Source organism: Caloenas nicobarica, chromosome 11 (assembly GCF_036013445.1).
Source record: "Caloenas nicobarica isolate bCalNic1 chromosome 11, bCalNic1.hap1, whole genome shotgun sequence".
Lineage (NCBI taxonomy): Eukaryota > Metazoa > Chordata > Aves > Columbiformes > Columbidae > Caloenas > Caloenas nicobarica.
This window is the reverse complement of record NC_088255.1, coordinates 22,221,295-22,237,278: the sequence shown is the minus strand read 5'-3', so window position 1 is coordinate 22,237,278 and position 15,984 is coordinate 22,221,295. Positions and strand designations below refer to the sequence as shown.

The 15,984-nt window shown below is 46.7% G+C and overlaps 1 protein-coding gene across 1 annotated transcript in view; it reads right to left on the bottom strand.

Moving 5' to 3' along the window:
- Nucleotides 1–404: 404 nt before the first annotated feature.
- GRM7 (glutamate metabotropic receptor 7) overlaps nucleotides 405–15,984 on the bottom strand; it is a 248,344-nt gene continuing 232,764 nt past the window's right edge. The window contains exon 10 of the mRNA XM_065642465.1: nucleotides 405–486. Coding sequence (XP_065498537.1) covers nucleotides 437–486 — 50 coding nt within the window. The 3' untranslated portion in view covers nucleotides 405–436. The remainder of the gene's footprint in view (nucleotides 487–15,984) is intronic.

Below are 15,984 nucleotides of genomic sequence, written 5' to 3'. Positions count from 1 at the left end.
TGTGGGTTTTTTTTTTTCGGATGTGCTAAGTCTGAGAGAACAGGGCCTCAATGAAACTCTGCATTCAGAAAACAAACAGTGACCTCGAAACAACATGGATGGCAATATGCAAAAAAACCCCTCACAAACTGTACAGAAAGTTCAAAAACTTGCAGTCTGGAAGTACATAGAAAGACAGAATTAGCCCCATAAAGTCCTCGTAGCCGAAAGGCGGCCGCTCCTCCCGCGGCCGGCCCGCGGCTCCCGCGGCCGCAGCGAGGCCGAGGCGAGCGATGGAGGGTTTGGGGAGCAGCCGCCGGGAGCGCGGGGGCCCCGCTCCCCGTCCCCGCAGCGCGGCCGGGCCCCCGCCCCGCCGAGGCGGCCCCCGCCGCCCGGGGAGGGTGGATGGATGGATGGAAATCCTCGCCCGTCCTCCGCCCCACGTGGCAAAACCCCGCTAGATCACCAGGTTGTTATAACTGACGTATTTCTTTTTTGCTGCAGGGCCTGAAAGAGAACCGGAGAAGGGTCAGACATGCCGTCGGCCCAGGGCCTCTTGGCAAAGGCAGGATGCTGGGCTGAGGGATGCGGGTACGGGCAGAGATGCAGGTACGAACAGGGTTGGGGTACGGGCAGGGATGTAGTTATGTGGCAGGGATGGGGGTACAGGACAGGGATGCGGGTACAGGGCAGGGATGGGGGTATGGGCAGGGATGGGGGTGCAGGACAGGGATGGGGGTATGGGCAGGGATGCGGGTACAGGGCAGGGATGGGGGTGCAGGGCAGGGATGTGGGTACAGGACAGGGATGCAGGTACAGGACAGGGATGGGGATACGGGCAGGGATGCGGGTATGGGCAGGGATGGGGGTACGGGCAGGGATGCGGGTGCGGGCAGGGATGGGGGTACAGAGCAGGGATGGGGGTACGGGCAGGGATGGGGGTGCGGGCAGGGATGGGGGTGCGGGCAGGGATGGGGGTACGGGCAGGGATGGGGGTACGGGCAGGGATGGGGGTGCAGGATGGGGATGCGCCAGCAGCTCCCGCATCCCCACGAGCTCCTTCCCTGGGCAGACACTGTCAGGCCGGCCGGTGCGGTGCCTCCGGCTCTAGTGTTACTATAAACAAAATTACGGCTGATTGATTTTTGTTATACTCTTGCAGTCTGTATGACTTCACTGCCGAGGCACTGTAACCAGAGACCATTAAGATTTAAAAAAAAAAAACCAAAACAAACCAACAGTGACATTCTCTCCAACTACATAAATCTCCTGGGCTAAGCTTGGTTTCTGTTACGGATAAAATGATTCTTGAAGTTTTATGACTTCTGAGAATTTTTCAATGTGGGGATCAAGGTACCAGCTTTCCTAATTATGACCATCAAATGCAATCTGTTTGTAAACAGAAATAAATAAAACCAGTCAGTAACTACATTGTGACCAATGCTACACAGTTCTGTCAGTAAAAATTACCTATATTTGCAGCTGAATACGAAGTAAAATATCCTGCAACACTTTGACAACACTGACAGCTTAGGAACATAACACCTGATAACATGTTCTCCATCAGGCATGTTAACAAAAACATCACTATTTACATGCAAATTCTGTAACTGGGATGTAACTACTTGTACTGGGCTTATGAGATTTTATATTGAACTATATTCCAATGGTTACAGAAAAGGTCTTTTCCCCCTTATTCAATAAAAGAAGAAAAAGCGAGTGTATGAAGTACATATGCTCTCGCAGTAAAGATTAAAATCCAATATTCTGAGCGATCACGAGACTAGCTTAAGCTGATGGATATTCTCAAAAGGTTAAATGACCAAGCACAGTAGTTATTATCAACTATTCTTAATCAGCATCTGTGGGTTTTTTGAGTAACTTGGATTCGACAAAATACATTAACATGAATCATAATCAACCATGCACAGAAACACTGAATATATGAACAAATCTCAGCCTCAGTGCGTCCCCTAATAAAACAGACATGCGGAGGATAAGTAAGAGGCAGGGATAAGGCTGATTTATCCGGATTGCTGGAAACCTCCTGCTCTCTCCTGGGGCAGGATGGATCCGCCAGCCCTGGGCGCATCGCTGTCCCCTCACCCTGGCAGTGCCCATGTCCCCTGGGTGCCCAACAGCCAGGACCGTGATTCAGCAGAGACCACCATGGATTTTTCAGGTGACCTGCTTTGCAGAAATACTTGCTTAAATAAGGCCAGGCTCTTGACCAACAATTCAGAATATTTTTAGAGTATAATGCATGAGGGTGCAGTCCAATGTAAATATTTTTCATGGTGTTCACCATCATTTTTTACTGACAAAGATTAATTTACTCCTAGGTGTTTTCAAGACTGTCATTTAAGAACCTCCAGGGTAAATCCAGCACTTCTCAGTATTATTCTGAAACACTATTCAGCTGTTTCACCCTGTTCCATACAAGAGGCAGAGCTGTTCTATCAAGGACTGATCCTACAAAATGCTGATCATCTTCAGTTCCCATTAACTTCTCTTGGACATGAAGATGTTCAACACATGGCAGGATAAAACTCATTATCTTTCAAGGCTAGACTGCAAGTACTCAGTAAACGGTGGTGTGCTATTAAATGCTGATGAGAGATAAAATGCAGTTAGAAAAAAAAAAAATATCATCATGAAAGAGGTTACGGAGTAATTACATGTATTATTTTGTGATATACTTCAGCTTTATCCATTACATGCTCCAATTTCAAACAGCAGCAGAGCTGCTGTAGCAGAAGGATTTTGATCCTCTCCACTGCCGGTTCATATTATATCAACCCTCTAATGCTTACCGGGGTGTTGCTCCAACTTTCACAGCAAACCTGGTATTTTGTTTGATGAGGTTTCCCAAAATTTCAACCACAGCAGCTCGTTTCTCGTTTTCAGTGATAACGAACCACCACTGTTGAATGCAGCCACTGTGGGTGTGTGTTCTCCTGTAACCCCTCTGCGGAAAGACGGGCTCCGCGCGTCGCAGCCGCCGCCGGTGGAGTTCTCTTTGGCACTGCTCTGCTTCACCAGAATAATGTAGTTGAGAGAGGCATCATCCATAATTTAGATAAAATGATCAATAAATGCTTTATGGTCACTTTAGGAAAGATGATCTTCCCTGGTAGCTTCCACATCTCTCAGCTCTGGTCCTGCTCTGACTCCAGGAGCCTGGAGCTCAGCTGAGCTCCAACTCCAGCCTGTTCTGAAGGGTTCAGCACAGTCCGTCTCGATGGTGACTCTACTGAGTCTTAGCTCGTCATTGTCATTGGCAATTAGCACCAGGTATGGATTTGACTTTTCTCAAATAACTTAATTTACATGAAAATGGGGAATGCTAATGGAACATCAGCATTACCAGAATCCACCGTGCTTTAATCCAGGGTACATGAGCATTCCCCGTTCTTTAAATGGAAAACAGATACAGATCTCAGACGCCGTGTTGGTGTTAACGGATGACGGCTTTCCAACAGTGAAAACAGATTGTCCCCTTGCTAATACCATCTACACGTTAATTAATATACATATAATTATGCCAACCTCAGCTGGCCATGGCCTTGGTCGCACTGGAGGCGAGCCAAGCGCTGTGGTGTGCAGAACGTGCAATCTGCACAGAGACGCACAGACCGGCCGCATCCCCTCCCGAGGCCATTGCAAAGGGACACGCAAACAAGCAGCCCAAATACGGGCTGCTAGCTGTTTTTAAATACAGAATATCGTGGAGAAAGGAAACATCCTAAATAGTCACCACCTGCATATTTTAAGAGCAAATAAATGTGCTCTTGAAGCAGTTGCATTGTATAACTTGTTTGAAAAAAAAAAAAGGGGACATTACTGTTTCAAAAGAGACGTTGCTATTAGTGACAAGCGCAGTGCCTTTTTCTGCTAATTAGTGGTGAATAGCGGCTGTATTAATAGGAGAAGAAATTAGTATGATAAGAACGCGATTTCATCTCTACAGACAGACCCACTGTACTGGAAACAAGCTCCAGGTTCCGTCCAGCCACAGGTAACCCCGTCACACGCACGTGTCGAGCAGAGCGCAGCGCAGGAGCCTTCACCCCGATTTTCCTTGAAATGAGGGTTGCTGTGTCCACCTGGCAGAACGTGGCCCGGGCCGTCGCAGCTGAGGACGGTCGGGCAGATCTGCTGGAGGGCGCCCAGAGCGCTGGAAGCGTCACGTCCATCGCTGCTCAGCCGCGGTGCCGGGCAGGAGGAAGGTGCAACGGCACATCTCCCGTCTGCTGCTGTTCATCTGCACTTAAACCGGGAACTCTGAAAACCCAGGAGGGCGAGAGCAGCGCCTTCCAGGAGCGTTCCGTTTCCCAGCGGCTGGACTGACAGAAGCACAAAGGCAGCACCTTGGTCCTCACAAACCCCAGACACTTCATAGCACAGTGTTAATTTTAAGGATGTGACTGAGTGCAAGATACTGACAACCAACACTCGCACGTGAGCCAGCAGTTGTCCTCAGCTGTGAACTCCACTTTTTCCCGTTTTCCAGGGGCGCATCCCACCCTCCTGCCTTGCCCACAGCAGCACGGCCCCGCAGGAAGGATGCTCATTGTAACTTATGGAAATTAAGACAACCTGTGTATCTGCATGTGGGCAATAAACAACATTTCTTTAAAGCACAGCAACTAATTAAACCCCTTTCCTTTACAGCTGTTGTCCCACCTGCCCGACGGGCAGCGCGGGACAGTGACAGTTTCCATCCAGAGGTGAGTAGCAGGATTTGAAATAACTGCATCTCTGTACTAGCAACATTAAAAACAAATGCGCAGAGGCAAAAGTCCTCTTTGGAAATAGAAGTTTCACCACTTGACTGCTTTTCATTATCTTGAGCACAGGCCACAGAGAAAGCAGCTCCCACAGCATCCAAGAGCAAGGCAGATCCGTCAATACTTGCTCAGAGTGAGATTTAATCACTTTCGCTTCAATTTTACGCACATTTGTAACCTCTTCCATGCTTCAAGAGAAGAGATTTACAGTGAAAAAGCTGAATTTTATTACAGCCCACAGGCATCTCAAGCTATCAAATGTATGAAACATGATCCGAGTATCTCCAGCACTGAGCAAGAACTGACGCCCTGATGGCTCCGAGTCGGGAGCCTCTGCACTGAGCCCCTTTGCAGCCGCTGGCGCAGATCACGCTTACCTCTTCTTTTTCATTTTCTTAATTCTTGCTTAGAAACCTGTATCATTCATGCCAGGCAAAGCGGAGGCTGATTATTAAATCCTGCTTCTAGTGCATCTAAAAGGAAGATGGATGCAGGTGGCTCCTCCTCCGGCTCTGAGCCTGAAAGACAGAGCTCTCCACATGCTCTGGTGCCTTTAAATTACAAAATATATATGAGATAGAGATGAAAGCAACAGTCCTAAATGATTCTACACGCTTGCCCAAAACCCGACAAATGGAATGAAGCTTGGAGAAAATAATGTAATTTTAAATTTAGTATCTAAATGTAAATGGATTGTTATATCACATTTCACATCTCTCCTGTTGTGCTCCCTACCATGGTGTATTGGCAACTTATCTAGTATATAAATGCCTACAGTTGTATAAAAAATATTTCCTTTTACTGCGTGTGTCGGTGGGAGCTGCTGGTCCCCGAGCAGCAGCCTGGACTGTGTGACTTTTATGCAGATCAGCACACAGAACCTCATGTTTTAATAATAGGATAGGAATATATTAAATTACGGAGATAACACGAGTAAAAAGTGTGTTCCTCCATAATTGCTGTACAGCCTTCTCTCCTCATACATTATATCATCTTCGGCTGTCACATTTCCCTGTCACTCCCAGGAAGGCAGTGACAATTAGCGCTGAGGATGGGCAGGAACTGCAGCCGTGTCACCGCATCGCAGGGACAACGGGGGGAGAACCTGCTAAAGAGATTGTTTCTATCTCCTGATGACTGATGTATGTAGCACATCAGCGGCCTGATGGCAACCTGGACACCGACCCACCGCGGTGACAAACCCCGCAGGAACGGGTTCTTCCTATTGGTGCAGTGGTGGCGAAACTGAGTCACCAAAAATACAGCAGAGAGTAGAATTTAACCAGCAAGGTGAACAGTACTCCTGTTGAAACCCTGACTGAGGAACAAACAACCCAAATGAACTTCCCTGATCATCCCCCCGTCTCTTCTAGTGGGTCTCTAGATGCTCCAGGTGGGACAATGACTGAAGACCTGGAATGGGCACCGAACACTGTGACGAGAGCACGGACTGCTTGCAAAGAGTAAATGTGCTGCACAAATTGTAGAAAACCAGTTATCTAATGGAACTGTGTAGATTTACAGAGTCATCCCTCATGCTCCTTTCACGACTCCTGTGACACGCTGTACGTTCTGGCATCTATTACTAATGTGCTGCTGGTGATCTCCAAGAAATGCTAGAAAATAAAAACCAGAATGAAAGTGGGTGGTGTCACTTATATTTTAAGTTTTTCTTTTCCTTACCCTTTTTTTTTTTTTAATATGATCCAAATTCCTTAATAAGAGTTCATCCTTCTGCTTTGCTCTTGCACATTTCTTTCTTGTTTTGTCCAGTATTGAGAGTGATGTCACCACCAAATCCTGACGGCCGTAAGGGCAATAACAGCATTTCCAGAGGAACGCTGGGCCCTGCCTGGGGGGTGACCCAAGAGGAACCCGCGTCACCTGCACACCCCGCCCTGCCACAGTCCCTCTATGAGAGATGCAAAAGTTCGTCTCTATTAAAAAAATAAATTTTCTCCAATTCGGTTGGGTATCGCACACCGTTAATGCCACCGATTTCATATCCCCCCGTTTGCAATCGCCTCTCCCCTCCCACCCTGCCGTGTCTCATCAGTATTTCACATCACCGGTGCTTGGGAAATGGGGTGGTGGAGAAGGACGTTCCGCCTGTCACAACAGCAGCAAAAACACACGGAGCGAGGCTTGAGGCTGGTTAGTTCTCTAGGAAAGCCGGAATCTGTGAACAGCCTAATTAATTCATTAAACGCCGTCAGCGAGCGCTGCAGGAGGACGGAGGGTGGCACAGCACGAGCTGGGAACGCCTTTCCAGCAGAAAACAAACCCGGGTTCCCACTGCAGCTTCTCCAGCTCCAAAACCCAACGTGATTTTCAAGTGCGTTTTGCAGGAATTGGTATGCAAGGCACAGGACCCTAAATTGTCACTGCAAATAGGATCAAATTAAGCAGCCCCAGCCATGGAACATAAAGCTAAGAAGGAACTGAAACGGCATAAAAAGAGAACAGGGCCATGTCGCTTAGCAACCAGCACCTTTTCGGGTGGATTACGCGAGTCCGGACACATTTGCACCATTGACAGTTGTTGCTTGTAATGTAAAGGAGTTTTTCATAGACTCATAGAATCATTTCAGTTAGAAGAGACCCTCAGGATCATCAAGTCCAACCATAACCTAACCTAACTCAGGCACTGAACCATGTCCCTAAGAACCTCGTCTAAACGCCTTTTAAACCCCTCCAGGGATGGTGACTCCACCACTGCCCTGGGCAGCCTGTTCCAACACCCGGCGGCCCTTTCCGGGGAGAATCTTTTCCTAATATCCAATCTGAACCTCCCCTTCCGTATCTCTGTGTGACGCACCGTTGGGTGCCGCGGCGGTGACACGAGCCCGTGTCGGGTTTGTGCGTCTCCGTTCTCAGCTATGGGTGGAGCAGTTTCATTTAAAAGCTCTTCAGCTTTTCATAGACGCTAGATTTTCTTATTTTGCAAATGCTCAGTTTGCCAAACTTCAAACCTAACTAAGGACAGCTGATAGGTGAATACGAATAATAAAAAAAGTCCTGCAGATCTTACTTAACTGGAAAAAGCCCCAAACAACTAGGTTTGTTGGACAAATGTAGAACAAATAATTTGCCTGGCTTTAAAAATTACAAATATATATTCAGATACTCACATATTCAGATATTTTCTTCCCAATTTTCACAATATAACTGCCTTATTTTCTGCTACTATGCATTTAGAAATTTTCCAACACAATGCAATTACATTTGCAGAGCCTGATTTGCTGCAGAGGCCATACTGATCTATGCAATGCAAAGAGAGGAAAACCAAGCTCATTACTCCCCTGCACCCTGTTGTCAAACAGTTGTAATTCACCCCTTGTTGCCAGGAAGACCCACACGGTGGGATTTAACACTGCAGAGTGCATCTGATGGAATGAAAAGTAGAGAAGAAAATCCCAAAGCTGGCTGAAAGTGTCACAAGTCAGGTTGGGCCACACAGACGGATTTTTACTTAGCGTAAATAATATAGTGCTTAAGGTTGGGAATCGCACGAGCCGTCACAAAAATGTCAAGTGCTGCAAAAGGAAAAAAAAACCCACCAGCTTTCCCCACATGCGCACAGACACTAATTGAGGAAGACGAGCCCAGATCCTCTGCTGGCTCAACTCTGCTAACGAGAACAAGCCAGACGTCCGCCCAATCTATCCCGTTCCGTCACCGAGAGCCACTCAGATGGCTTTGCTCCCGATCTGCAGAACGCTGATAATGTTTCTATGCACCTACCTCAGAGGGAGGTCAGGAGGTGAACACCAGCTCCGAGAAACCTTGAATAAGTGATTAACGCCGAGAGAGGAGCACAATTGGGGAAAGAGCCCAAGCAACCTCAGTGCTGCTTCACAGACACTTGATAACCTGGATTCACCTGCTCCACCTCTGTTGCATTCGGAATGCAATTAATAATGAAACGATTACTTCAAAAGCATTAGAATAAATATGCATAGGCCTATGCATGCAAATGCATAGTTCAGAGCAGGGCAAGTGCTGCTGGTGTGTTTCTGTCTGAAGAGTGTCCACGCGTCTGTCCCTTTACGCAGATTCCACTTCCAAATCCCTCCTCTAACCAGGGCTGCATTTTACCTTCAGGCCTTTCTGATTATTATCCCTTTTAGAAAGAGATTTTTACCCCTCAGCAAACTCAGCGAGTCAAGTGAGTGACAGAACAGCACTTGAAGGGAGCGCGAACCGGGGGGCCGGCACCACGTCCCCCCGAGTAGCGCCAGGGCCAGAAGTAACAATTACGAATACCCGGTATAATGGGTTCTTTTAACGAGGACTGCTTTGAAGTTCCCAGAAGGATTTAATAGGAAGTGAGAGTACGACCTTGCCAGTTCCCCAGGGCTCGCTGGGATTTGAAGTAGGTTTTTCTTTAAACAAGCCCATTTTAGCTTATAAGGATTTCAAGTAGTAGCCGCTATCAGAGGCACAAGTTTTTAATTCATCAGGTTTTTTTGTGGTTCACTTTTTGTGGGAACAGAGAATGCATCCGATAGGAAGAATAATAAAAAGCAGTTCTTGGGCAAGATAATGGCATAATGATAGAAATCAGTTCAGGGCAAAGTGGCAATGACATGATATTCTTATAGGCTACGATAGCTTGTTAGGGGTTGAGCACATAAAGTCTGTGTTTGCTTTGTCATTCTGCAAATGTGTTAGATTGAGACCAATCTGCTGTTGAACTTTTATCTCGATAGGGATGAAGAAACTCAAAGCTCAGACAAAGCAGGGAAAGCAACTGTATTAGACAGATGCTTGCACTACAGTACAAAGCTAGAAAATTCCGACTTCATTTTGAGTAGAATGATAGCCATTAATTTAAGTGAAGCAGGCTTTCCCACAATGAATCCCAGAAAGGATGGGAAGCTTATCACACTGATCACCCTAAAACCCATAAAATGAGGTGAAGATTATCTTGCAAAGTCAGTATGCACCGTTGCACATGGCACTTACCTCTTTAGGAAAAGAAAAGACTGAATTGCTGATTTGAAAGTTGGGCACATTTTCTTGTAGCATACTGGATAAATAATGAACTCCACAAAGCCACACGTCTCCAGCACAAAGGGAAGAAATGCAGCTGTAGGTGGTTGGAGGCTTTGCCTAATGGCATGGGGTAACCTCTCTAACGTTGCTCTGTGGACAGCAAATTTAAGCTGTGTAAAGACAAGTAAGGAAAAACCCTATAGAATGTAGCACAAAACCTACACTTTCCAGTTTTAAGGCAGACTAATGGCAAACTCCCCAGTTAAGCTCCAGCTCTACAGACCGGAGTGGTTTTGCGGCTGAAATCCTGCTCAAGTCAAGGGCAAAGCACCTGCTGATTTCAGCAGAGCCCGCATTGCTTGCCATAAAAATTTACAGAACAGCATAAAATAACGTGGAAAGCTATTGGTTCCTTACGATGCTTCTATAGCACTCTTCTGCTTGACCCAAGGAGAGCTTTGGTGTTTCTCGTGTTCTTCAAGCGCTGCCGCCAGTCACCGTGCGCCCCACGGCCCTTCTGCAAAACTTTGGGCAAAACTGGGGGCCAGAGGAAATTCGCTCCTCTGGAGAAAATTATAAACATGTGCATCTGTATTAATTCATAGAATCACAGGATGGTTTGGGTGGAAGGACCTCCCCAGCCACCCCAGTGCCCCCCTGCCATGAGCAGGGACATCTGCACCAGCTCAGGTTGCTCAGAGCCCCGTCCAGCCTGGCCTGGGATGTCTCCAGGGATGGTTCAGCCACCACCTCTCTGGCCAACCTGGGACAGGCTCTCACCACCCTCATGGCGAATAATTTCTTCCTTTTATCTCATCTAGATCTCCCCTTTTTCAGTTTAAAGCCATCACCCCTTGTCCTGTCACTCCATGCCCTTACAATTCTTACAAGCTCTAAAAACCAGCTACAAATGGGACGTGTGAATCATGTTCCCCCTTTGCAATGGTGAGATACCGCGTTTGTCTTGTATGAGTATTTACCAATGAAAGTGATAGCTCTCTGTAAACAAACAAAAAACCTGTCATCTGTTTTCCTGCCTCTCAGCTGCTTATGCTGATAACTCTGCCAGCATCAATAAACTCCTTTTGTTAAGCTGGAAAGATGATCTAAACTACCCGTGGTGACACACTCTGCTTGCAGCCTCCTCAGGACTGGGCTAAGAGATAATCGTTATCAGCCACACCTTGCGAGGTATTATTACACTTTGCAAGGTATTATTAGGGTAGGTGCCTTCAGAAACAAATTCCAAGGTTGTTGTCAATATTAATTTTTCCATCTGAGACAGTAAAAGAAAATGTGATGTTGAATCAAAGAACGGCGCCAGACACTTACTGTTTAGGGCTTGAAAAATCATCATGTTTTTGCCTAAAAGATAACTGTAAGGTTGAGATTTTGAGTCAGGCAATAACACTGCGATAGAAAAGGATTAGTTTTACCCTCCTAAATAAAAGCTAAAATCAACAAAGTATTGTACTGCTGAAGAACATCATTCTTGAGCCTGTTTGGCTGTGTCGTTCTCCTGTCTCCTACTCATCTGCTTTGCAGATAAAAACTTCTGGGTCAGGCGAAGTTTGAAAGTATCTGCAACACTGGGATCAAAGAATAAACAGCAGAAAGTCTTATCGACGCTTCCAGCAAATGGCAGATAGCAGAGCGGCTCAGAGCGGCTGGTGCCTTCGTGCACCGCGCTGAGATGGAGCTGGGAGATGAGGCCGGGGAGCAGAAACCCCAGGGGGTGCGGGGGAGGCAATGGGGAGGATGCAGAGCCGCTGTACGAACCTTCACATCCACTGAACTCCCAGCGCTTCGCTGCAGCAGCATCCAACAGCCCCGGCGCGCGAAAGAAACAAACCCGAGTCATACTACTCCTTAATTGGAGCCGACGGTACAGAAAACATACTAATTTAAACTACATTTAAAATGTTTCTGTTTGAGTGCTGTGCACTGGAAAGATAACAAATAGCAGCAAATTATTTTCACCTGCTTAAAACAAAGCAGTTAATAGCACGCTGGTTATCTCACCTGGAAAGCCAGGCTCTGTTGAGAGCTGTTAAAGCCAAGTGTGAAAACAGTTTGCACGAAACATAATTAAAATTATGACCTGAGTGATCTTCTAAAACATCCCAAAGGAGTCCTGAAGGCGGAGCTGTGAGAAAACGATTCCTCTCTACCTCTTGACTTTGCTCCTGAACCGGTTCCGAAACGTCCCCCGCTCAAGCCCCTCGCTGCCCTCGCGCGCTCCATCAGCCCCGGCGCTTCCCTGCAAACCCCTGGGCTTGGACCCGACCAGATACACGGCTGAATACGTGGCTGTAAAGGAATCAGGCAAGTACTCATTTTCCTACTTACACCCACATTCAGTAAATACAGCTCTCATGTCTAGCTGGTTTATCCGTTCTGTGATCAAATAATTGAAAATCTTTTTCTAATTAAGCATCATACTTGATAAAGAAATCAAGAAAACTAAAATTTATGCAGTTGCGAAACAACAGGAACAAAGGACTGAGCAACATTTCTTTTTTCCCTTTTTCCCCCCAGCTGTAGTCAGTTACGAGTTTCACACTGAGAGTACAAAGGTATTTTCTGTTCACTCCTTTAACGAATGACAAGCAATTCTACTAATTTAATGTGTTCATTTCCAGGTTTTCTCCTCCCCACTAGCGCACCACCCTCCTGTCTGTACAGCACCAAACCAAACCAAACGCCTCGCCAGGACCTGGTCAAGCACACCAAATAAACACCTACACGTCTGCACAGGAGCAGAGCCACATCCATATTTCTCACAATTCAGAAACACAAACTATTTTTCAATAGAAGACTGAAACCCAGAGAACACCTGGAGAGAAAACTTTTGCAGATTGTCGGATTTTGTCTAAGTCTCCCGGTCACTGAAGTGCCCGTTCACACCGGAGCTGCGTATCGGAGCAACCTCAGCTCTGCTCCGACCGGGGAACCACGCGACACGGAGAAAAACAACATCTCACCAACGGTCTGTTTGTCTGGAGCTGTCAGCGGGTGGAACGACAAGGTTACACCGAACACAGCCTCCCTGTGCTAGAGAAACAGGTCATAGCTTGATTTTAAATAACAATAAGTGCCATATTTATCACTGCATTTGTACTTTCGAGGAAAACACCAAGACAGAAAAGACTGAACAAACACCTCAACATCCTGTAAGTAACCGGTTCTTACTCGGCACATCCTATCCTCTGAAGAGAGGAATTTCCCTTGATAAATGCTGGATACAAAGCTGTATTTTGTATAGTTTTTTATGAATACTTTGCACATCCCGATTGCTCGGGGCAGTGACTATGTCCTCTATGAAGCACATTGTCCTACCCACGGTAGGACAGAGGATGCACCAAAACCTCCTGCCTGGGCTGGCTCCGTGTCTCGGAGTCAGTGCGATCCCACAAGAAACCGCCGCTGAACCTTTTCTCAGGTCATTTCCTTAGGAAACGACATTTTGTCCTGCTGTGACACAGGCAGAGCTCGGTGGGGACGTCGATGGGCTCCTCAGGTGTCCCCAGGGATGCCCCGTTGGCTGCATGGAGCCGGTTCAGCCTGGGGTGGCTTTGCCTGCAAGACCTGGACCTGGATCCTCCAGAGCCAGGACCTGCGGAGCTCCGGCCCAGCGATGCTCCTGGCAAGATTATCGCCGTAGAAAGGGGAATTTGTGCGGTACAGGGATGTCACACCAGTGACATGCCGTGGTCCCTGACCTGGAAGGACTCCCCTCCTTGCACCGAGTTGGCCTGCCCGAGCTAGTTGGCAAAGAGTTGCAAGTAACAAATACCTCAGAAATATCAAGAATGTTCATGAAGTGCAAAGAGGCTAAACTTGCTGGAAAATGTACTCATGGTGTATAATTCTGTAACACAGTGTCTAACAAAATTACACTCTGAGCTGCATGGTTAAACAGTGCAATTTTGCTGCAATCAACATTTAATTTTTTTGCAGAAAGTCTTGATTTCAAATATCCTGGAAATGTTTAACAGATGATATTAATAAGAGTACAGATTTAATATGAGGCTCTTCATTCCATGGACATGATAAGCGTCATGACAAGTGGTGTAGCTATGGCAACTGTATTTTTTTTCTTTCTTTCTCCACGGAGCAGCCAGAACAGACATGTCACTATCTCACTAGATGCAGTTCCAGCCTCCTCCCCAGGTGACACTCAGTGCTCTGACTTACAGAGGAGTAACTCAGCCAAACACCCGATCCCGCGACCCGAATGCCTTTCTTTCCTACTACGTGTGGCCATTGTATTTCATGGGCATTTACATGTATTTAGCCATTAACCTAATTCCCTTCCTTTTTGTTTTTTTTCTTTCTTCTCACTATGGCTAGAAAATAAAAACCTGCCTTTGGTCCTTTCTGTCAGACACAGTTCAAACCCAACAATCTCACCCCAAAGTCAAAATACCTGTTTTCATGAACAAAAGCATGCTCTCTTCTTCAGCGTGTCACCATATATCACTGAACGAGATGCACACATTTTCTTGCCTTAAGCCAATAAAGAGAAAAAAACCCCTGTGACGTTTTCCAGAGATGCTGGGTGTGAACCTGGTGCCTATTTGCAATAACAGAGAAACACTGCGAAAGGCTAATTTCTTATGTGCCATTTTTTTGATCTGCTGCTGCTTGCTGGCCTCAAAAAACCAAGCAAGCCCAGGCCCCCGCTGCACAAATATATTCTGTTTGCTGTCTGTGTCAACATAAATAATACCGATCTCATTTTACAGCATCATTTGATGTCAGTGACAAACGAACGCTGGGCCGTGGCTCGCGCTCGTTTTACTCGCGTGCTCCTTCGGCTCATCGGCGCTGTCGCTGCCGAGCGCTCACATCTTCCAGGGGTTGGTTTGTTTGCCACCAGGTGACAAACGACATCAAGGCTGGGGTAAAACCACCGGGACACGCGCCCGCACGCAGGGACCGGCGCGCGCGACGCCGCGACGCGTGCCCGTGTCGGGCAGACGCAAACCCAGCGACGGGTCCTGGGCAAACGCGGCTGTGGCGACAGCGATGGTTGTCCCAACCACCTTCTCTTTTCTGGTCCCGTAGCACACCTCGATTTTGTACCACTGAGGCTTTTTTCTGTTCTTACCTACACGATCTTTGAACAGTTTTCTTCACGCCTGTAATCAAGCACGCAGAAAACTGCATGGATCCGCACCTTTATTTTGAGAACTTCGTTTACCTGTAATATTGCTTATTTTCAGTTTTCCTGGCCTTTTTTACTCCGTTATTACTATGATTAGCTTTTTGAACTGGCTTACCGAATTTTCAACAGGTTTGCGAATGAACAGGCTTTCAGCGGAGCCGCGGGCACTGGTTGTGTACCGGCCGCAGGGACCTGCTCCTGCGGACTGGATCCCCTGATCCCAAAGATCACTCAGCTCAGAAGAACACACAATGGAAAAAAAAAGAGGAGAAAAAGATCTTTTGTCCTGAGTAAAGGCGCAGCAGCAAAGTCACCAGGCCTAACACAGAACTGGAATGATAGTAGCAATAACAATTAAAAGAGGACACATCCCAAAAGCTGCAAGATGCAACCCTAATGCTTCCTATTGCCTGGGGAGGGGAGAACAGAAACCCGACTCCCAATATTGCAACATCCCAGCCTGAGGCGACTGCGGGGATTTCAGTGAAATTCAGCTGAGAATGTCAAGTCTGATTTCAGAATCCTACAAGTCTTTACGTGAGTCGCCTCGCTACCACAGATGAGGATGGGATGCAGGTGAGATTGCAGAGAAAGAGCCATTATCAATGTATGGACAACGAGAGAGCCAAAAGTCTGTGTCTTTTCCCTGATACTACAATTTCTGACTCTGACAGATTCTCCCTGAGAGGATGTAAGGACTGATAAATTAAAGGGAGAACTCTGAGCTACTAAGGGTTTATTAGGCAAAAAAGCGAGAGAGGGATTGGTCCATGAGGTATAACAATATATGCAAAATTTACAGCTCACTCTTCTTCCAAGTTTCCAAGGAAAAAAAGATCACTTAAAAAGAGAAACAACAGGAAAGAAGAATACTAGCATCCTAATTAATACTCATTTGTGTCTCAAAGACATTTAGCTACCTACCCAGCTTTTAATATCCAAAGCACTTACAGTCACGATTGTGTGTTTTAACTAACGTTGTTCAAACATCAAACTAGAACATGATCGCTTAAGTGCACAAGGAATTTCAGTTTTTAAAAAAGGAAA